General features: G+C 41.1%; 1 protein-coding gene across 1 annotated transcript in view; it reads left to right on the forward strand.

The window, feature by feature from the left end:
* CNTN1 (contactin 1) overlaps positions 1–24,465 on the forward strand; it is a 250,038-nt gene that overhangs the window by 106,882 nt on the left and 118,691 nt on the right. The window contains exons 5-11 of the mRNA XM_034769465.1: positions 2,064–2,159; positions 6,568–6,777; positions 8,641–8,737; positions 8,919–9,100; positions 16,755–16,879; positions 19,668–19,785; positions 24,307–24,457. Of these exons, the coding sequence (XP_034625356.1) occupies positions 2,064–2,159; positions 6,568–6,777; positions 8,641–8,737; positions 8,919–9,100; positions 16,755–16,879; positions 19,668–19,785; positions 24,307–24,457 (979 nt within the window). The remainder of the gene's footprint in view (positions 1–2,063; positions 2,160–6,567; positions 6,778–8,640; positions 8,738–8,918; positions 9,101–16,754; positions 16,880–19,667; positions 19,786–24,306; positions 24,458–24,465) is intronic.

The following is a 24,465-nucleotide window of genomic DNA, read 5'->3' on the forward strand; positions in this document are numbered from 1 at the left end:
GCTTGATAAGAGTAGTCCACTTTGACAAATGAAAGGCATCTGTTTCATGCTGTAGGTGAATACATACATACATGAATTCCAAGCCATGCCAATTTAAGAACTTATGTCCTCCCTGGTGGTCTAGCGGTTAGGATTTGGTGCTCTTGCTGCAGTGGCTTGGATTCAATTCCTGATCAAAGAAATATGCTTTAATAGGCAGCAGGTTTCAAGCAAACAAAAGGAAGTATTTTTTCACACAACGCACGGTCAACCTGTGGAACTCCTTGCCAGAGGATGTTATGAAGGCCAAGACTATAACAGGGTTCAAAAAAGAACTAGATAAGTTCATGGAGGATAGGTCCATCAATGGCTATTAGCCAGGATTGGCAGGGATGGTGTTCCTAGCCTCTGTTTGCTAGAAGCTGGGAATGGGCGACTGGATGGATCACTTGATGATTACCTGTTCTATTCATTCCCTCTGGGGCACCTGGCATTGGCCACTGTTGGAAGACAAGATACTGGGCTAGATGAACCTTTGGTCTGACCCAGAATGACTGTTCTTAACTAGCTCAGATTTCATTGCAAATCTAGTTTGTACCAATACTAAACCAACCATACATAAGAATAATTGGTTGAATTAGTTGTGAGCTAGAAAGTGAATCAAGAGAGTGTGGTGTTCAGACATTTGAAGAGATACCCTGTTTATATATTAATAGCAGAGGTCTTTAGAGATTTCTTTTATGATGTTTGTCCTACAAGCAGTCACTAAAAAGATCTGCTTCTCCTCTTACCCTATTATTTTGATGTCCCTCTGCTATGTGTACAGTATTTATTCTACTGTCTTCTCAGTTACAGTAGTTCATAAACCATACAGCTGTCCTTTTGTGTAAGTGCGTATGCATCTCTATCCTGATTAGTCGTTATTGTTTCTGCCTTGCTACTCATGAACGTAAGTTGTAGTTAGATCCTGGAACCAGACACTTTTAGCAGCCTGGGAAAGAGAGTTGAAATAATCTAAATTTAGGTTGGATGATTCCTTTGGCTTTTGATGGGAAGGATTTTGTGCACAGCTTTTAATACTTTATTATTATTTATTTAGACTACATCAGCACTTAGAAGACCCATTCCGGATTCCCCCACTCCCATTGTACTTTGTGCTATTCAAACACTTAGTAAAAGAGACAGTCCCAGCCCCAATCTAATTTGATAAGAGATACGACAATGAAAGTGACACAAGAAGGGTAGCTATTGCCCAGCTTGTAGGTACCACTCTTAACATAAATAAATAAAATCTGCTGTCAGTAACTGACATGCAACCAAACCATCACTGTCTTATAATCGTGGCCACCATTATTGCAATACTACAGCCTGTAGAATGTGTAACTCAAAAGGATCTGATTTTTGGCCCTTCTACAGAAGACCCTTTGCACTGTTCCACTGGCACAAGGTGGTCATAGAGCTGTTTCAGCTAGCCACTTAGAAGACCCATTCCGGATTCCCCCACTCCCATTGTACTTTGTGCTATTCAAACACTTAGTAAAAGAGACAGTAGGATCCCCCAGCTGGCTTTGTGCCCCCATCTCAAAGCTCTTGGCATAGGATACATAGCTGGACCACTCTGCCATTGAGTAGTTGGCTGTTGGAATAGTCCATGAGGCAGGGACAGCCTGGTTCATCTTGGGGGAAGCCATGGGGATGCTCCAAGTTACAACAGGGGTTGAGTTGGCCTCCTGGACAGCCCCTCATTTGGGAAAATGAAAGATTCTCAGAAGTCACCTACCCATCCTTGGGGTCTTGCTCTAAATACACCTTACCTGGACCTGAGAATCAGAGCCAAAGTCAACATTTCTTTTTTCTTTATGGGCAGTTGCAACTGCAGTGGTTAGAACAGGCAGAGCCATTACAGTTGGTGCTACTAGTATTAAAGCAAACAAAACAGGCTGTATGACCCTGCACTTTGTTTCAAGCATTGATGTATTTTCTACATTCATCTCTAAAGGAGCTGTATGTTTAAATCCGAATATAGAAAATAATCCTAAAACACTGAAAAACACTTATATTGTCTCTTTATTTTTTTAATCTAGATCTTGATACGTTTCCACCCGAGGAACGCTATGAGGTGAAAGTACGGGAGGGTGTTGGAGCAGTGCTTCTTTGCCAGCCTCCTTACCATTACCCAGGTAATTCAACTGAAACTACCATTTTCAATCTTTATAGTATGGAAGGGATAGGATGTATATGTGTGATTAAGATATTTTCCATTTAAATCTAGTAAAAGGAATAAAGATACTGCTGGTATACACCGTGTAGTTTAAATTAAGAGTGCATTAAGAAAGGCAAGAAATTATTCCTTCTGATAGTTTTTCTTTAATCCTTCGGAGAGTGTACTGAGCCCTTTAAGTTAATGAACAAAGATTTCTGGAGACTGTTAATACTTCAGTTAGTTAAAATTAAATAAAATCTCTATATTTCTCTCTTCCCCCCAAAACCTATGGTCTTGCTTGCTTCATGGACATATGGAGAAAGGAACTTTTTCTTGACTCATATGAGATGTAAATAAACAGCAGTAACTTTTTTCCCAGGCTCAAATCCACTAGATAAGTTTCAGGCAACATGTTTGTAGATGAACAGTGTATAAGACGAGGGAGAAATTTTCCCAGATGTACAAACTAGAATAGAGAAAAGCACAATGCACACAAAACATTGCTGGTTTTTCTGGTCAATTTGTCTGTAAACTATTAAAAGCGTATATAGTGATATGGAATAAACAATAAAGCAAGACTAATAGAAGCTGAGTGAAAATTATATTGTAATGTGTATAACTAAGGCTTCAATTATATGGTGACAGCAATAAGGTACAAATTACTTGTAGAATTTACAAACAGTTTTTGAAATTAGAAATAAGATTACTAAAAAGAAATCAGGTAATTTACCTAGAGAGGTTGTGGAATCTCTGTCACTGGAGTTTTTTTAAGAACAGGTTAGGTGAACACCTGGCAGGGGAGGTCTAGATAATACTTAGTCCTGCCTCAGTACAGGGGATTGGACTAGATGACCTATCGAGGTCCCTTCCAGTCCTACATTTCTATGATTCTATGAATTTGGGAGGAAGGATGGTCCATTACCTATGGCAGTAACCTGGGACTGGGTTCAGTTCCTTGCTCCACCACAGATTTCCTGTGTGACCTTGGGCAAATCACTTAACCTCCCTGTGCTTCAGCTCCTCATCTGTAATAGCATTTCCCGACCTCACAGGGGTGAGGCACTCAGATACTACAATGATGGCCCAGATATCTACCTAAGATAAGACAATTTATCTCATCCAGTGGACATAATAGCACCTGGTATCAGGAAAATCAGCAACCAAAATTTTCACATGATAGTTTGTTTCATCCTGATACTGTTGAAGTCAATAGGAGTTTTACCAGTGACCTCAGTAAGAGCAGGATTTGGCCCATTACATTTTAACTATACTGCATGGTATCATTTACTGTTCTGAGAAGATTATATATTGACATAATGCAAACAGAAGAAATATATGGATATTTTCTTCTTGGTCTTAACATTTCCATCTGTCTATTTTACGATTTAACAATGTTTAATTCAAGTTTGACATGAATTTAACGTTGAATTGTGTTTAGACTCTTTAATTTGTTACAGTAATTACCAATTCTGAGCTCAGCTTGCCACGTTAAAAGCTGCAGCTGAAGGTTTGAAAGCAAGCACATTTAAATTAACTCTGCAAACTAATTCTTTCAGATGGTAGTTAGACAATGATTTGGTATTAGAAGGCTAAATTATGCTTCCTTTTAGGAAACTTGCTATTACTGCTAACTCCCCCCAAAATAGAGATTCTCTAGCTGATAGAGAATTCATCATCAAGAAGGACATAGAGAACATGCAACGTTTCTTATTTTCCTAATATCCAAAGCATTAATTAAATCTGTTGAAGAAATATTGAAACAATTGTGTTTCTTCAAATAGTGACACTTTATTTATACAATAAATGATTGCTGGATATCATGTCAAATTACCAAAAGTTATCCTGCATTGAGTATATGCAAGGAGGTAGAAATAGCAGTGTCCTATGAGGTAATTATGGACTCGGGCACCTAATGTTAGGTGCTTAGTTCACAGATTTTGATGCTAGTTCCTAACGAGTTAGCTGATGAGATGGTGCCTCCGAGAAAGTTCTCTGATCACTCCCCTAATGGGCTAAGTCCCAGATTTGTAAAGGTATTTAGGTGTTGCGGTGCCTAACTCACTTAGGAGCCTATGTCCCATTAATTTTTAAGTCAGACTTAGGTGCCTAAAGACCAGATCCTCAAAAAGATTTAGGCACCACCTCACAGGCACTTTAGGCTGCTAAATACAAATTTAGATCCTCAGAACGTCTACTTAGCTGCCACTTAACTTAGTATGTGCCTAAACTCCCTAGGTGCCTAAGTTTCCTCTGGTGGGCATATGCAAAGCCATATCAGTCCTGACACTCGGCATCTAATTCACACCTAAGCCCCAACATAATTCACAAACTAGGCGTTCCTTTACCTACAGGGTCCAATCTGGTCGGCATGCTGAAAGCACACCTACTGGATTGAGGGCCTGAACAAAACACATCTGCCAGAGGAGGAGATGGTGGCAGTGGTGGTGCCACCCCCATTTTAACCAATAGACATGGGTTCAACTCCCCACTCTGCTTCATGTGGAGGAGGGACTTGAACCCGCTCTCCCATATCCCCTGTGAATGCCCTAACTACTGAGCGATTGGGTATTCTCAAGTGGGTCTCTTCCAATCTTTACTGTTGAAGCTGTGCCACTTTGTATTTGCATATATTGGGCCTAAGAGAGAGGGAGAGTGACTTTCTAGCCTGATGGTTAGGCACTCTCTTGGGAAGGGGGAGGTCTATAATAATTAATATTTAAGTCTAGAAAAGGGTATATGGCCGTGAATCCCAAGCAGAGGGAATCTTAAGTCCCACCTCTCTCCTCAGCATTTCCTACTGGCTATCTTAAGTGGCTCCCTGCTCAACTTGCTGGCTTTTGTGAATTCCATTCTTAGGTACCTGTCTCTCCCCATGTGTTTGTTCGAGGGCTTTCCCTTCACCATCTCTCCTGGTTCTTGTCACACAGACGGAAAGCAGACCAGAAGACCACAGTGCAAGCAATGCGATGTTTATTGGGGTTAATTTCCAGAAGGCATATGTACAGCATAACTCTGACGCCACAGAGTCTTGTTTTCCTGTGTTTCCACTCCCCACTCCTCAGCAGGCACAATTATACCTGAAATGCACGCCCACAGTCCCACCTCTTATAGCTTATGATCATGTTCCATTCTGGGGGGTCGTTGGGCTAGGGTCTTCATTCCCACCCCTTTTGTATCCCATGGGAAGGGTAAGGAGTGAGGTTGTACTCCAGTCAGGGGCAGCCATTCCTCTGGTCTATTAGTGTTTTACCTTCCTCCCGAATCCTCCCTTGCCCTTCCCGACTAGTTGCTTGACCTTGCCTTCAGATAAGGAGTCGAAGCAGTTTTCAAGTGTGTGCTGATATATTACATTCCCACCAGGCCCAGTAACACTTCAACTGCTCTTATCTATTTCCATTATACTAACAAACCCATGTGATTTAGGCAAAAGCAACATTTACAGTGTCTGTCTTTATTCTTAGTAAGAATCCCTTTGTTCACACATATTAGTAAAAACATATAGCTATCCAAAACCAAACAGGAAAGCAGAACTCATAGTACTATCTCAGGCAAAACTACAGGCCTGGATCCTACATTGGCACAAATACTCCTAACAGTGCTGTATTGTGGGACTGGGCACCTAATTCAGGGATTGCATTAAGCAGCGCACCTAAAAGTTAGGCATTGCAAACACTGAGTGGATCTAGTCCCCTTTGTGGATCTAGTCCTGAATACCTATGATACTTTTGAAAATGAGATTTAGGTTCCAATCAGTTAGGCATTGCAACATTGAATGGAGCGATGCCTAAATACCTTTAAAAATCATGGCCTAACCCAGTATCTCTGTTTTTTATCTGTGTGATTTTTCATGTAAGCCATCTTTAGATTTGTTTTATATCACCTGATATTTTGTATAACATTAAATGGAGTATTTTGAACTTCAGAAGCAAATAGATGGTATCTCACAGACATTCATCTTAATTTGGTCCTCTTAGCAAACAGTGCAACATTTTGATTTTAATATTTTGTTTTTAAGAATTGAAGTTGACCTTGTGAGGAGCTGGCAAACTATTTTGTCCCTGCCTACTTTCACTCCTCTAATTTGCTGCTCTGAGATATGTGTTCTTATTTCTTATGTGACTCCATCTTCCTAACTAAAAACTAAGGAACTGCTCATTAAAAGGAAGTAAATCAGTTCATAATCTAGTGGGTTTTCTAAATTTTCTGATTAGCTTTATAGATCCTCCTTATTAATCCTTAAATATTGCATACTCTGCAAAAAATCACTGTCTTTTACATTACTATAGATGATACTACAGAACACACTGTGGCTTGATTTGGTACAAGAAGCTGATACTATTACTATTGGGTTTGCTAAATATTAACTGGAAAATATTTTCCTCTAGATGATCTCAGTTATCGCTGGCTTCTAAATGAGTTCCCAGTATTCATTACTTTGGACAAACGGCGATTTGTGTCACAGACAAATGGCAATCTCTACATTGCAAATGTAGAAGCATCAGATAGAGGCAATTATTCATGTTTTGTGTCCAGTCCTTCAATCACAAAGAGTGTATTCAGCAAATTCATTCCACTTATTCCTCAGGTGGTAGACCGTAAGTATTTGAGAAGTGTTCTGTTTGCAATTTGATTTTTTTCCCATTTACTGCAGTATTTTTAGCTCTGAGATAAATCTTAAGGCAGTCAGTGAACTAGCATTTTGGTAGAGTTACTTCAGAGATATTATTTAAACGTTCCACATACAAAGGCCCAGATCATTCCCTCCTACAGGGGTGGTCTTGGAGAGGAAACCTCCATGAAGATCCCCTCAGAGTCCCTTCTCTATCCTCAAGGTATGAGTTTTTCTCCACCATCACCATCATGGAGTAGGCCACTGGACCTGTCTCAAAACCTGTCATATCTCCTGGCTTTGGCAGCCCTTGGGATCCCTGTTGGGGAGGTCGTGACTCCATGGAAAAGTTGAGACAGCTCCTGGCAGTATTATGTTTTCTGGGAAATCCCCTAAGGAGTGGGAAACCCAGCCTCTTCTGGCCCACTCTCCCATGCCATGCTACCTTCCGCTATGATGACTCTGGAATGGTATTGTAAAAGCCACTGACCTGCTCTTCCTGCAGGAGGGAGGGAAGATCTGTACTTGGTTATCGAGAGATCAAAGGCTTTGTATAGTTGTGCCAATCCCCTGAGCCTTCTCTTTGGCTTCATGTTACTAGATTTTTCACTGCCATTTCATCAGCAAAGTTATGCATTTTCAATACTGTAAATACTGCCCTGCTTGCAGTTTGGAATGTCCATCACTTGTCTTTCACCCACTATTTGCTTGATGCAAGATTTAGTTTTAACGAAACTGAGCTTACTTGATAAGAGGGCACATATTTGTCATATTTTAAATTTTAAAGAATACACTAGATTCCTATTTCATATTTATTTACTTTACTATTTTAACAGAATGTTCACCACAGAATTTCCACATTTAGAGAGAACTTAGGATAAATACTTATGGTATGTCTCCAGGTGTGAGTGGTTCCTATCCATGGAAAAACATGTTAATTGGCATTAGAACTATTGGATAACAATTAAATTAATAATCAATAAGTGCCATTTATTCACTAATAGACAAACTATCGACCTTATGCCAGCCTGACTTGAGGCTGGTCTGGAAGAGGGAAGGAATCCGCCCCTTTCCTTGGACCATGGAGCAGCAGCAGAGGTGCTCTGTATTTTCAGAACTTCAGTAACCCTTGCGGCTGTTAGATTTTTTTCTCTGCTCTCTAACTGGTAATAGCCAGTGAATCTAGGTAGTTTCAGCTCAACTGATCCTGTCCCTAGCTGTTCCTTGGCCCACACCCATATTGAGTCCTTCATCTGATAGCACAACAGATGCTCCACAGAGCTCAGCTCACTGGTAGATAGGGTTTCATGTGCCCACATAGACTCCTGGCATTCCATCATTCCCTATTTCCCTGTGCAACAAAGCACAATAGTTCTGCTACTTCCAAGTATCTCTGTGCCTGCGGAAGAGAAGGGGGTGACCTTAAAGTTCACAAAAATGAAAATGATTCTATCCACACTTGTTCTAAGGAAGCCATGGAGATAAGTTGACTAGGCTTTGACTGCCCACAAAAGATAGGAATGTGCTCTCTCCCTCATCTTTACAATCTACTGCTACACTTCAAAATAAGTTTAAATGTGTTTACACTACAGAATTGTGCTCTTGAATATATTAGCTATTAATCATCCGATGAAAGATAATTCTTTTTTTTTTTAAGAACAGTTCTGCCTTATTGTTAAAGTTGTTCAGTGTTAAGTCAGACTTCATTGATAATGGACATGGTGTCACATATCGTAAAGAAAACTTCTCTCTGGATTTTTAAGATGTTTTCTTGAGCTGTAGAAGTTAAAATTGCTGTATTAATTTCTGTCACTGACTGGCTATGTCTGTGAATCTCTTTTAACGTTAGGATCTAAAGTATATCCAGCTGATATCAAGGTTAAGTTCAAGGATACATTTGCGCTTCTGGGGCAAAATGTGACACTGGAATGTTTTGCACTTGGGAAGTAAGTATACTGTATATTAATTTAGTTGTAGAATAATATATTGGCTTTCATATCTCATTGGGAGCAAAAGTTCAGGATATTTAACAGAAAAACATTTCATCAGCAAATACATTTCTGCATAATGCAAATTAATAGCCAGTTCCTAAACAGTGCTAACTTGTATTATTATGTCTTTTCAAAGCCCTGTTCCTGAGATTAGATGGAATAAGTCTCTTGAACCCATGCCAGCAGCTGCTGAGATAAGCATGTCTGGTGCAGTACTCAAGATCTTAAATATTCAGTTTGAAGATGAAGGAATTTATGAATGTGAAGCTGAAAACTATAAAGGAAAAGATAAACATCAGGCAAGAGTTTATGTTCAAGGTAGATAAAGCATTTTAATTCTTCAAAAATTCTTATGTTGGGAAGCACCTGTGTTTTCACACTTGATATCCATGTTATCTAATTGCATCATTTTGACACACTGTTGTTTGAGTTAATAAAACAAAATCCAAAATTCTGCATTGTTAGACAACCATAAAAATGATGTATTAATTGAACAACTGCTGAATTTAATTCATTGTAATAGCTGTACTTACATCTTGAATGTTCAAGGGAGCCCCTGCTGCCAAATTGCCGCCGAAGACCCAGAGTGGAAGAAGCTCTGGGGGCCCCGAAGCAAGTGAAGGACCCCGCTCCAGGGGCCCCAAAAAACTCTTGTGGGGGCCCCCTATGGGGCCAGGGGCCTGGGGCAAATTGCCCCTCTTGGCCCCTCTCTCCCCCGGGCGGCCTGAGAGCAGTCAAATGTAAGAACTGCTAAGGGAAAAAGAGGTCACTAGATTTATCACACTTTCTTGTTTCCTCATTCTGTCTGGCTCTTTTCACCCTTTCTGTCTCTTCTTCCCGCCTACAATTTCTCTTTTATATACACACTTTCTAAAGATTTCTAAGGTCTCTTAAATGTCTATTTAATCCTAACTTCAGTGACATATTCTACTAATGTATATGAATGTTAATAATTCTTTTGAGCATTCTCTACTTCACTTTTTCTAGATTTTAAATACCTTTGGGTTTTTTTTCCCATTGGAGGCACATTTCCATTAAATCACTTCATTTTGTAAAAAACTGTATTTGTAAAAAAATCTCAGTGGTGTTTGTTTTCATTCAACAATTGTTTTTATTTTTGTTTCTGTCATGTTGCACCATTGGCTTTCTCTTCTTCCAAACCGTGACATGTCTATCATTCTATGTTTAGCACTCAGGAACATAGTGCATCCTACTGCTAGCAGTGGAATGGGCCTGAGATAACCTGACTCTCACTGTCAGAGGGGCACCACTATTTCTTATACGTGATGATAATAAATATGACTTTTCTATTATTTTGGCACTTATACAGCGCAAGAATAAATGTAGGTGCATTTGGGTTTTGTTTGTTTCTTAAATGCCTTCTCTGTTTCCATGGAATATTTTCTGGAGAAGAATAAATAATGCACATTTGAAGTGCATTCCTTGTTATAGAATCATAGAATATCAGGGTTGGAAGGGACTTCAGGAGGTCATCTAGTCCAACCCCCTGTTCAAAACAGGACCAATCCCCAGACAGATTTTTGCCCCATATCCCTAAATGGTTCCCTCAAGGATTGAACTCACAACCCTGGGTTTAAGTATCAGGGGGTAGCCGTGTTAGTCTGTATCTACAAAAACAACAAGGAATCTAGTGGCACCTTAAAGACTAACAGATTTATTTGGGCATCAGCTTTCGTGGGTAAAAACCTCACTTCTTCAGATGCATAGAGTGAAAGTTACAGATGCAGGCATTATATACTGACACATGAAGAGCAGGGAGTTACTTCGAAAGTGGAGAACCAGTGTTGACAGGGCCAATTCAATCAGGGTGGATGTAGTCCACTCCCAATAATAGATGAGGAGGTGTCAATTCCAGGAGAGGAAAAGCTGCTCCTGTAATGAGCCAGCCACTCCCAGTCCCTATTCAAGCCCAGATTAATGGTGTTAAATTTGCAAATGAATTTTAGTTCTGCTGTTTCTCTTTGAAGTCTGTTTCTGAAGTTTTTTTGTTCAATGATAGTGACTTTTAAATCTGTAATAGAATGACCAGGGAGATTGAAGTGTTCACTTACTGGCTTTTGTATGTTACCATTCCTGATGTCCCTCCAAGTCTGCAACTCCAAATTGTTTACTTATATCTGTTTTATGGTGCTACTAATCAGTTAGTATGTGGAATAACTGCAATCTAATAAGAACACAGTAGAGGTAACAAGTATTATCTTACATTCACTTCAGCAATCACGATGTCACATCCACTTCCCATTGTTACCGCTATAAAATTGTTTATGGTTATTATGGTGCTCATGGGATAATTCCAAATATTCTGTGACTACCAATGTTTCTTACTTAAATTAGTTGGTGCATTACTAATTTACAATATTCCCTACGCTTGATGGCCTCTGAATCACCCATGTAAGAAAACCTTCACTATAGTATTTCTTGCAATGTGCAGCATTCCTTGTGATTACAGTTACTGCAATTGGTATAGGACAATTCAACTCCCCTATAGTAAATTTGTATCTGCCCTTATGTTTCTGAGACTTCTGCATCTATGGGAAGAGGTGCTTATACTTTTTTCCCCATATTTTAATATGATTTTGTGCATTCATTCACTGTCTCAGAAGGAAAATTAACTTTCGAAGAGAAGTCCATCAAAAACATGCCAGCGCATGTTTTAGTGGGACATTTCTGATATCAAGATTACATTGTCATGACCTTTTCTGTTAAATGAAAGCTATATTCTTAAACTGAAATTTCAAATTAAAATGTTCTCTTTCCGGAGACTATGGTCAGAGCCGTAAAGCAGTCATTTGCGGATTGGTCCTGCTTTGAGCAGGGGGTTGGACTAGATAACCCCCTGAGGTCACTTCCAACCCTGATATTCTATGATTCTATATTTGACCCAATATGCCTGCCCATACTATTTTTAAAAAATTAACCTTCTTTAACTTTATAAAAAATCTCGTAATTTGGAGGGGCAGGTAGGAGGGTGGAGGGGAATTATTATGACTTGGCCCTCAGACTCTAAGTTTGCTATGATTAGTTATCTGTGCTGCAAATATGTGTATTTTAACTTTTTGTGAGGGCTTAGTGGGGAAATTATAGGGATATGTATTACAGATATCTTGTAGGGTGTGTATGCCCCCATATAGAGGGGGTTGCATATACCTAGTTGCCCGTTAGAACAAGGATATCAAAAAGGAGGAAGTGGAAAAATGGGCATGCTTCCAGTTGGAAGAGCTTACAACAGTTCCAGGAAGCAATATGGAACTAGCAAAATGAAGGACTATCATGCTTAAAAGAGATTTGATATGAAAAGCGTTGTTGATTTTCTCTGAAAAGCAACCCACCTTGTTGCATCTACTAGATTCTGCAAGTACACTCAGCAAGATCTTCTATAAATGAATGTTTTCAAGAGGGCAAGTTAAAGATAAATTTCCAGCCATAAGCCTGGATTCCTTCAATTGGTTTAATCCAGATCCGTAGTATTAACTTTGCATACTTTTTATGTTCATTATTTCATTATAGTTTGTGCATGCCTTTGGCTAAAATTTCAGCACAGTTTGTCACTCAAAATGACTTTCAGTTGACTGGTCTCATGAAACATTTCATGCCATCACTTGTAATTAGTATAGGAATTATATTCTTGCACATTCTGCTATAGCTGACATGCACTGATGCTTGCAGTCTAAGAAGAAGAGTCTGATTTTTTCCATGCAAATAAAACCTTATGTGCACACTGCACATGAAAGCATGAACATATGTTTTGACAAAAAAGGAATAATCCTTAGTCCTGATATAACAATTGTAAACTGGACTGCTACACTTGTAGTGAACTGAATTTAAACATATATAATGATACAGTCCATATAATTATAGCAAACAATATTTTGCGAAGAGACACACGAGAGTAATTACAAATAAAAGAAAGAAAAACCTCTCTGCTCCTTCCTTATAAATTCTCAGTTCCTTCTTAAAGAATATATAAAGCAGTATGAGATGTAAAACACAGCACCATCAATACAGTCAAAATATCTTTGTATTGCTGCTTAAAACTAGGAACTAATGTTAATGAATAGCACAGTATTGTAATGATTCTTCTTTTAAGCGATTGCACATGTCAATTCCACTGTAGGTGTGTGCGTGCTTCGTCCACAGTTGTCTGTGCCCCATCAAGGCAGCATGAGCTCCTGGTGCCTCATGCCACTGCTCACAGGTATAAAGGGCTCCGCTGCCCCCAACACTGCCCCTCAGTTCCTTCCTACCACCCGTGACAGTTATTGGAGTTGTGATCTTTGCATTTCAAAAATCTTCCCTCACCTTGTTTATATAGTTCCTGTCATGTTAGTTTGGCTTAGAATAGTGTTTTTGTATATAGTTACCAATTACAAGAAGTTTAGTCTAGTTCTTGGTGTAAACTGCTCTCCAGTGCCTTTTTGGGTACTGGGTCCAGTACCGGACTCATGCCACACTCTCCTGGCTTTAAGGGCTGTCATGCCTATGGCAAGCCAATACCAGTCAGTGACTCCCATCACAGCTGAAATTCTGGGGGAAGCCCACAGAGGTGACAAATGTCACATTTGTAGAGAATTCAGGCCTCGTTCAAAAAAGGACTGGGTGGCCAGGCTCAAATATTTACTCATGGCATCTGTGCTTCACCCTCCATCAGAACCTTCCTGTTTGGAGCACGTATGAGTTAGTCAAGAATGCTCCATCCACTCTAGCTAGCCTCACTGGTACCAAAGAAGTCCTCAAAGGACTTGGTACTGGGGCCTTCGAGAGCTACAGGCCAGGCACTGGGTGCTGCAAAGGATATTGAGGGGCACTCAAAGAAGAGACCCTCCCCCTGGCACAACTTCCCTGCAAAGAGGATTGCTGACTGCCAACCTTAGGAAGGGCCCACTGAGACCAATCACAGGACTGGCACAACTCCTAGTACTGACGGGTCAACTCCTGGTACTTTGACAGTACTGTCTACACCCGAAGTGCTTGAGGGAGCTTGCAAACTACTGAACTTGTTGGTTCTGGTTTCACCTATGGGACCAGATTCCCGTCTGGCACCAGGAGTGGGCAAGTTGGATTCTCCAGTGCCTGTTCTGGTACCAGTCACCATTCGATACTGGTGGCTGCTACAGTTGCAGCGTCTCAGCAGATTCCATCAGAGGAAAGCCTGCAGTGATCTCGCCGTTGCCTCTGTCACCTGATTCGCAACAGGTCTCCCTGATAACACTGGAGTCAGCTCCCCCAGGGCCAGAGGAAGCAGACTCATTCCTCTTTTTGGATTCTAAGGTCGGATCTTATGCCTCCAGGCCAGAACAACCCCAGCAGGATGTCTACCCACCTTGGTCCAGATCATGGCCGGCAAACAGCTGGGTCCCAGCACTGTCCCAGTCCCCTTCTGGAGCCTTTGTGGCTTTCCTCCACACTCTGCAGCATTCAGTAGACATTGGGATGTGAGAACCAGTATCCATTCCCCCTCTGTTGATATCAGTACTGTGCAAGGGGAATTGATTACTCCAGTTGAAGAATTGGATGAGGGTCCCCCTCAGCAACCACTGGCCTCTTCTTCTTCATCCCTGGATGAGGCAGTACTTGCGGAGTCTACCTCACCCCCACAAGATGACTTCAGAATCCATCAGGACATGCTAAAAAAGGGTGACTATGACTCTGGATAGCCAGCCAGAGAAGGTGCAAGGAAAGTCACACAGATCGGTGGACATTTTCACCTCTGCTGGATCCTCTAGGGTAGCTCTTCCTATAAATGAGGCCATCCTAGAGCCCACCCTAAGCTTATAGCAGACCCCATCCTCCCTTCCTCTCACCACTAAAAGTGTGGAAAGGAGATTATATGTCCCTTCCCAAGGTAATAAACATTTTTACAATCACCTGCCTCCAGGTTCCGTCGTATTGTGTGCTGCAAATGAAAAGGATCAGACTTCAACCCCGAAGGGGAAGAAAGCAAGGAAGCTATCCTTTTGTCGGGAAAATTTATTCCACATGAGGGTAACAACTGAGAATCGTGAACTAGCAGGTTCTACTTGGTTGTTATGATTTTAACCTGTGGGAAAGCATCCTGAAGTTAAGGACAAGCTTCCTAATGAGGCCAAGCAGGATTAGTGGCCAGGTCAGCTGCGCAGATGAGCCTGGATGCGGTGGATTCAGTGGCTCATGTTATGGCTTCCTCCATTTCCATGCGGCATTCATCTTGAATGCAATCGTCATGTTTGCCCCGGAGGTGCAGCAAACCATTCAGGACCTCCCGTTCAAAGGCCTTTCACTCTTCTCTGAGAAGATGGATGAAAGGCTTTGTAGTCTTAAGGACTCAAGAGTGATGGTTAAGTCACTGGCGACTTATACACTGGTGACGAAAAGAAAGCCATTCCACCCACAACAGTCTCAGCGGTTCCTCAAAGCATTCATTTTGACTTGTTGCTCGAGAGTAACCTATAACCTCCCAGGGTACCATCCCCTATTTTTACTAACCGCCTTTCCCACTTCCTAAGTGCTTGGTCCCACATTGCCATGTATCGGTGGGTTCTAAGCATGGTGGAACTGGGTTATGCCCTCCAGTTTACTTCTATCCCTCCTTCCTATCCTCCTTCCCTGACCCTCTTCAGTGACTACTCTCATGAGAATGTCTCTCCTCCTTGTGGGCGACATATTGGAAGCTCCCATGCCTTTCCGAGAAAAGGGACTCTATTCACGATACTTTCTGATCTTGAAGGCAAAGGAGGGCCTCAAACTAGACCATCCAGAGCACCCTCACAGCTTTTTGTGGCAATCCAGACAGAATAAAGGACCACCTGATGTCCATTCGGAGAATCTCCTCCTGGATTATGGGCTATATTCATATACGCTACTGTTTGGCAGATACAGAACCTCGGTAGAAAGTGGTGGCTCACTCAAGTAGCTCACAAGCAGCTTTTGAGGCCTTTCTGGCCCAGGTGCCCATCCTGGACATTTGTAAAGTGGCAACCTGGTCTTCTGTCCACACTTTTATCTCCTGCTATGCCTTCACTCATCAGTCTAGAGACGATGCCAGATTTGGACAAATGGTCCTACAATCTCTGTTCTAGTAGGCTCTGGATCTGCCTCCAGCTCAAAATGCTTTTGAGTCACCTGCAGCAGAATAGACATGTGCAATCACTCAAAGAAGAAAAAATGGTTACTTGCCTTTCCCTCTCTACCCTCCTTCCCCTCTCTATCAGAGTCTGGGGGGCTGGGGGCAACGGGGCTCTTTATACCTGTGAGCTGTGGTGTGAGGCACGTGGGGGCATTAACGCTACCCTGATGGGAACTACTGAGAGAAGAATCTCTGACAGCTGTGTATCAGGCATGCACACACCTACAGTGAAATGTGCATCACATCTCAAAGAACAACAGTTAAGGAAAGGTGAGTAATCATTTTGCCTACACTGCACCTACACTAATAGATGGTGCTATATCCTTATCTTAGTGTTAAGCTGTTATCTTGTATGTTGTTAGATGTTGACCTGGCCAGGGAGTTAGCAGGGAAATTCAATCCTGTCTGTGTGTTCTGGAGTTGGTACATGCAGTGTCCCAATAAATCCTTTTGTTTCTATAAGCGAGTATTATAACCGGAGTCAGCAGCTTCAAGATGGCAAAAGCACTTTTGCCTGAGCAGAAATTTATGCAGATTAGACTGGAATCTGTGATACTTGGCAGACCTTAAGCTAATGATCTCTGTCAATGACTGGACTAATGAGAGAGCAGCTCAGTACCTAGCAGTGTTTTTGGATGGTGATGTCAAAGCATTTTACCAGCAGCTTCGCAGTGAGGATCTTGAGTCTGACAGACAGTTATGCAAACACTTTTTACAACTGCTGTGAGCGGGGATTCGGCCTTTTGAAATTCTGGAAGGAATGGCAAATCAGGAGGAGAACTAAATAATGATTGATTATTACATTTATATTTAATGTTTATAAGGCATTCTGTTTTCTTTGTTTTTCAGCATATCCAGAATGGGTAGAACATATCAATGACACAGAGAGAGACATAGGCAGTGATCTAGACTGGCCTTGCGTAGCCACAGGCAAGCCAACTCCAGCAATCAGGTGGTTGAAAAATGGAGTATCGGTTGGTATATTTCTATGTATTTTGCTGTATTGTTTATGTAGACACTGAAAATGATTTTTAAAGTATGCATTATTAAACAGTTAGAAGCCTTGTGAATTATATGATATAAACCTTTGATAATTCAGACTGCCTTAAGCAGGGCCGGCTCAAGAGTTTTGGCCGCCCCAAGCAGCCAAAAGAAAACAAACAAACAAACAAAAAGCCGCGATCGCGATCTGCAGCAGCAATTCGGCGGGAGGTCCTTCGCTCCCAGGCGGAGTGAGAGACCGTCTGCCGAATTGCCGCCGAATACCTTGATGTGCCGCCCTCTCCGAAGCGGCCGCCCCAAGCACCTGCTTGAGAAGCTGGTGCCTGGAGCTGGCCCTGGCCTTAAGGATAAAATATATTTTTATACCCTACTTATATCTCAGTCTGCTCTTCGGTTGTTAAATATATCTTCTCACAACATTTCATATTCAGTTCAGATAACCTGCTTTTTCGTAGCATACATTTGGGATACAGATATCTTTTTTTTTTTAACTGGGAGCCTTTACAATTAATGCTATTATGTTGTTTCTAAATAAAAGCCCCCCCTCCCAATTTTTTTTCCATTTTACCACGTTAAACATGAATGTATCTCAAAAGATACGTGGAAAAGACCGAGCCAATGGAGGGATGTCGGAAATGTTTAAAAATAAGATTGCTGTCCTCATTATATTACATACAACTTTTTCATGTATTTCATGTCACAGAATATTGCAAATTTCACGTTTTCAGTGGATGTGAAGTGTAAAATAAAAGCAATGCCAAATAACTTAGACCTAATTTTCTATCAGCTTTCCAATTGTTATCCTTTTTTGGAGGAGTATTTTCTGGGTCTTAAATATATATTAATTTTCACTTCAGCACCCTCAACAATAGTTTTAATAGCCATTGGTAGGGCTTCTCATTTTAGGTTTTAACTGATAAACACTGATATAGCACACCCTATAGAAAAAGAAATGATTGGTGTTTATTCAGTGAATACCGGAGAAATACTGGAAATGGTTACTTGTACCTAAGGGCTTGTCTACATGGAGCAATAATGTGGATTACAAGGGTGTGATTTCTAAAGTGCACTCAAGTGTGTTGCACATTAATTGGTCTGTGTAGATCCTGCTGGTGCACATTAAAGTTTCCCTAGTGCACTTTCACATAGTGTCATTTGAAACAGTACTAAGTTAAAGTGCACTAAGGAACATTGGGATTAATTGTTATAGTAAATAAAAAGAGAAAGCCCTGAAAAATCCTGATTTTTGGACATCCACATAGGACTCAACACTGCTACTAATATAAACCCCCCAAAATGAAATTAATAAACTGCAAAAAACAGAAACCTTACCATTGTTTATGTTGGACTCACAGTATTGTGTGCTCTGCTGCTGTAGAACAGGCCAAAAAGAAGAGGGTTCACAATACAACTAACACACTGCTGCATTTCCTGAGCTGTGATGACAGTGATACTAGTATACAGACAAAGAAAACAATGGGGCAGAGCTATTTTGGCTGCATGCTTTAGGAAAATATGGTGGAGAGGGGAAAAGGGGAGCAGGGATATCAGTGTCTGCCATATGGAAAAGGAATAAACCCGAAGAAAACAATCCTATTTTCAAGCTTCTATGGTTATTACAAACAAGTGATTTAACAAGCAAAATTACTTGACTGTCCCTTTTAACTGGACGGCCACTGACAAAATCTACATATTGGGTTGCAGAAAACATCATGTAGTTCTCAAATAATATGTCACACAATTATACTGTGTGTTAGAATTAAAATATTATTTCCGATAGAAAAGAACAAAAATATTCTCATTTCCATGAGAATTTTTTTTTGTTTCTAAATCAAACAGATTTTCTTTTTTATATTAAATATTTCCCTTGGTTGACACAAAGAGAGAATTCCCTTTAGAAAAGCTGATTGAAATATTTTTGATTAATAAAAAACAGTACAGAGAATGCAAAAAAGTAATATTTCTTTAATTTTCAACTATCTTACATACAACAATTGACTCTTATGCTAAGTCTAAAGCTGCTCAGCCTATTTTCCACAAGAACATAGTTTATTAATTTTTTTTTAAATGTTTATGTACTGTAGTTCACAAAAGGTCTTGCTGTGTTTGTTTGGGGTTTTATTTTTCCCAAGCTATATCAACTACTTCATCATATTTACCATGTTATTGGTTAGTAGAAACAAGACACTCAAAGAGGCCCACACCAATCCGCATTGAAGTCCTTTAGAAGAATCCCATTGTCTTCAATAGGTTGTAGAGCGAGCCTTAACAATGCAAATACTAATATTATTGTAGAATAAGGTACTACAATATACTGTAGATGTTCTCTTGCAATTTGTTGAAGTAAAGCACATTGATGTGGGCCATTGGCTTAGTGGAAGTGCTATGTGCTAAGCATGTGCAAAAAACAGATTTGGTTCCTGGTTCTCCAGCCATCTTAACACTGGATCTGCAGTGCTAGGATTATTATAGAGGCATCTTACACTGATGTACGTGATTGCTCAGCCATGATCCTTCCAGTGAAGTAGGGAGCCAGCATGGAATCTTTTCATTCAAAATGATGGTGGCTGCAACATATTTCCGTGAGGCCTGGAATGTAAAGTAGGGGAAAATAAATGGTCTTCAGTGTTTTAAAGGAATGTGAAAGACTCACCTCAAGCACTAACTCCAAAATAAGAAAATTAAAGAAGCATGGAAGGATAGAAATCTCAGTGACTGTGCAGTGAATGTGATATTTTTATTGTTCTGGGTTTTTTATAGTTCCGGAGAGGTGAATTAAGAATACAAAGCCTGACTGTCGAGGATGCCGGCATGTATCAGTGTATAGCAGAAAATAAACATGGAACTATATACGCAAATGCTGAGCTGAAGGTTGTGGGTCAGTGAGATATTCTGTTTTGTTTCACCTTGTAAAACACTTTCAAATCTGAACAAAATGGTAGTCAGATTTCCATATTTACAAGCACTGATTTTTATGTAAAATACAGAGTCCTGGCACCACATTGCTTATTCTGTAATAATAAATTTAATAATTGTATTGCCCTGTTCTTATTGAATATACCTGAGATGATGTTTTAACACTGGAAATATTTAAAATCTCAAATGGGGTACTGAGAAACCAAATTTTACCACCTTTAATTTTGTCATTACTTTGTAAGAAATCTCTTCTGGATTTTCACCTCCTCGTGTTGACTTCCCACTGTAGCTGCAAACTTGGATGGGGCTCATATCAAGGGTTTGCAGTGCTTGTGGACCACACAGAGCTGGTTGAGGTGTGGCTTCTGCCCCTGCTCATCTTACCTACTCCATTGGCCACCCCCTGCTTTCTCCAGAACCTGTTCTGCCAATTAACACGCAACTTCTAATTGACTGCTGATGCTCCTCCTACCACCTTTTTGCCCACCCACAGCCTTTCAGGAGCTGATGCTCTTTACCCCAGTCTAGAGGCTAGACCACTTTTAGAGGTTTCAGCCTGTTACTGCCTCCAAGATAACTCATGCTTTCAATAACTCAAGCCGTAGAAACTCAGATTGTTAAATCCAGAGGTCCCATGTTCAACCACAGTGGATGACCCCTCCATTGATATATTTATATTGCTTGATGCCCTGTCCAGCTTACATGGCTCTCTCAGGGATTTCCTCAGCCCAGTTGGCTTGTGATCTTCTCATCTCACATCTGCCTCCAGCCCATGTCTGCTTCTCCACCTCCCAGCCTCCCAATTTCTACCTTCTCATCTGCCTGCCTCTCTCCCACAGCTAGAACTCCCATGGTGCATGACCAGTTCTGCCCTGTTACTTCTCAACCCACCCAGGCCTATGGTTCCCCTCCCTTCCTCCAGCTCCTCACCACTCCTGCCACCAGTCTTGAGTTCCTCAATTCATTTCTCAGGAACGCATCTTCCTTCACTACTCAACCAACACTTCCAGTAAGTCCCCTCATCCCTTTACTAGCTGTTACCCCATTACCAGCGACCCACCACCAGACCCAGATCACCCAGAAACACACATGGATGAATGAGAGGGTTAAATATCTGTTTGCTTATTTTGAGATGACTGTATTGAAAAGACGTGACCTAGACCAATGTTTGATCATTTTGCCTGTACAGCTGCAATTAACAGACTTATTTCCCTGAGCTGTGCACGTTTTTGGTAGCATTATAAACCATGTTGTCGCACAAACAGAGAAGTCAACAAAACAGAGATGTGTTGTCTTATGATCTGGTTACAAATAGAGAAAAACTCAACAGGCCAAGGTCTGACCCCAGATATGTCTGAGTGGCTCTTGCTAAAATCATGCTGCAGCTTGTGCACATCTGAGAGCAGAATTTGACTGAGCAAGTGGCCAAATGGAAAACAACAGAAACTGCAAAGCTGAGGAACTGTCTACTGTTTCCTTTAGGGCTGTTTAAAAACAACAGAGAACAGAAAACAAATATTAAATTATTTAAAAAATTCTTGTGACCTGTGCGGAAGCTGAATTTTAAAAAGTGCTGTTATCAGACTCTTATGTCTGCTCCAAAGCCCGGTGAAATCAATGGAAGTCTTTCTGTTGGTTTCAGTTTGAGCTGTAGAGCAGACCCATAATACAGCTGGACCAAGCTCAGATGAAATTTGAGAAATGAACAGATAAGAATTTCAGGAATGACACAGTATATAAATGTTGTTAGTGTAGCTAATCTGTCAGACCTTCCACTGTTGCAGAGCCAAATTTCTGCATCTATGCTTACCTGCAAAGTGGAACTTGTGGAGCCCAATTCCTTAGTTCTTCATAGAGTCATTGAGTTTAAGGGCAGAGGAACAACCAGATCATCTAGGCTGACCTCCTGTATATCACAGGCCATGACATCACCCAGCACCCACACACTAAACCCAACACTTAAATTAGACCAAAGTGTTACAGCCCACAGAAGACTAGACTGTTATCTGCCAAAGGCAGATAAGAGGAGGGACCAAGGTACACCAGTGCCTGAGGTCCCTGCAGTGGCAGGGAAATGATTAAGTGAGATATAACCAGATAATCCTGCTAGTGACCTGCACCCACTCGCAGAAGAAAGCAAAAATCCCTCAAAATCACAGTTAATCTGACCTGGGGGAAATTCCTTCCTGACCCCACATATGGTGATCAGTTAGACCCTGAGGTTGTGAGCAAGACCCAGCCAGCCAGGCACCTGAGAGAGAATGCTTGGTGCCCTCAGAGCCCTGGAGCTGCCCATCCAGTGTCCCATCTCCAGCCATGGCCATCCCTGATGCTTTAGAGGAAGGAGGTTAAAAAAAACAAACCAAACCCAGAATTGAGGGAGAGGGAAATCCCTTCCTGACCCCTGCTGATGGCCTGAGCTCTTAGGAACATGTCAGAAACCTTAAATGAGCCCTACCCTCTATAACAGTTCGCTCACCATTGAGACACCTCATTGTGGCCACATCTGGGGATTATCTTCTGACACCTCCCTTTCCGTGGTTGTTCACACCTCACTCTCCAGGATTCACAGTGCTCCCTCTTCATGACAGCCCTCTGGCCATGTCACTGTATGGTCCTCCCCTTTTGAGGTATCAAAGTCTTACTAGATCAACCATCCACATGCCATTCCAGACAGCCTTCCAGACCAAGGCCACTTTCTCAGTGGCTGGTAGGGGAACCCGGGCTTTCCCACGAGTCTGGGTTCAAGCCCAGGGACCCTATGTCCAGCAACTACAGTATGCTTGCTCCCAGATCCTGTTGCTATTTCCCTGGACTACTTCCCTTCTCTATATTCTGCCCCCACCCCTGGGTTTAATAGCCAACATTCCCTCCTTCCAGGTCGTAACTGTAGACTACTTCCTCTCTTTGACTTCTTGCTAGACTCTCTAGCCCTAAACAAATCCCCTTCTCAAAGGGAGTGACTGCAGACTGCTTCCCCCTCAGCCTCTTCCTGTTCTCAGCTTCATCCCAGTATACAGGCCCAAACTGCTCCTTCCTAGCTGAACTTCATCTTCCATTAGGTACCCCATCATACAATCTCACTAATAAATTTGTCAGGTTCCCTCTTAAAGCTAATTAGGTTGCTTGCCCTCCACAATTCCTATTGGGAGGCTGTTCCAGAATCTCATCCATTCCCCTAGTCCCTCTGATGGTTAGAAACCTTCTAATTTCCAGCCTGAAATTGCTTGTGACCAGTTTATCTCCATTTGTTCTTATGCCAACATTGCCCTTTAGCTTAAATAGCTCTTCACACTCCTAGGTATTTTTACCCCTAGTGTATTTATAGAGAGCAATCATATCCCCTCTCAGCCTTCTTGCTAGACAAAACAAGCCAAGCTCTTCTAGTCTCCTCTCATAAGATAGGTCCCGCATTCCCCGATCATCCTAGTGTCTCTTCTCTGCACAGTGTCCAGTTCTGAACCTGTGCCACTTTAAATTAATCTTTCTTGAACGTGGGTGACCAGAATTGTACGCAGTATTCCAAATGAAGTCTTATCATTGCCTTGTACAAAGGCCTTGATAGTTCTCTAGCTCTACTAGAAATGCCTCACATAATACATCCTAGGATTGCATTTGCCTTTTTCACAGCCACATCACACTGGTGGCTTATCGTCATCCTGTTATTGACCCACTATACCCAAGTGTCTCTCCTCCTCTGTCACTTCCAACAGATAAGCCTCCAGTTTGTAGTAAAAATTCTTATTATTAGACCCTAAGTGCATGGCCTTGCACTATGTATTATTGAATTTCATCCCATTTCTGTCATGCCAGTATTCAAGGTCATCCAGATCTTCCTGTATAATATTCTGATCCTCCTCTGTGTTGATGATGCCTCCCACCTTTGTATCATCAGCAAATTTTATTAGCCCACTCTTACATTTTGTGCTAGGTCATTAATAAAAATATTTAAATAAGATTTGGTCCCAAGATCAATCCTTGAGGAACTCCACTAGTAACCTCCTTCCAGTTTGATAATTCACTCTTCAGCACAAAGTGTTGCCTTCTCCCCTTTTGCCAGTTCCTAGTCTACCTTGTAATCCTTGTACTGATCCAGGTCTTCCCTAATTTAACTGATAATTTCCCATGTGGTACCATGTCAAATGCTTTCCTGAAGTCCAAATATTAAAAAATCAGTTATTTTCTCAAAGAAGGAAATCAAATTAGTCTGGCATGATCTTACCTTTGGTAAACCCATGTTGCATTACATCCCCTTTACCATTTACCCTCATGAATTTAATTATTCTTTCCTTCACAATTTGTTCTAAAGTCTTGCACACTACTGAGGTCAGACTAACAGATCTGCATTCTTATCCCCTTCCTTAATTATAAATATGTATGCTTCAATACACCCAGATTATCTTTAATGTCCTAAAACAAACAGTATTACATACCTTGTCAAAAGATATGACAACAGTGTCCATATGTTGCTTTTTCTCTTCAGCTTCGCCTCCTAATTTTGAACTGAACCCAATGAAGAAGAAGTTCTTGGCTGCTAAAGGAGGCCGTGTAATAATTGAATGCAAGCCTAAAGCTGCTCCTAAAGCAAAATTCTCATGGAGCAAAGGAACAGAACTACTCGTAAATGGGAGCAGGTCAGTAT

The sequence above is a fragment of the Trachemys scripta genome, chromosome 1, assembly GCF_013100865.1.
Source record: "Trachemys scripta elegans isolate TJP31775 chromosome 1, CAS_Tse_1.0, whole genome shotgun sequence".
Lineage (NCBI taxonomy): Eukaryota > Metazoa > Chordata > Testudines > Emydidae > Trachemys > Trachemys scripta.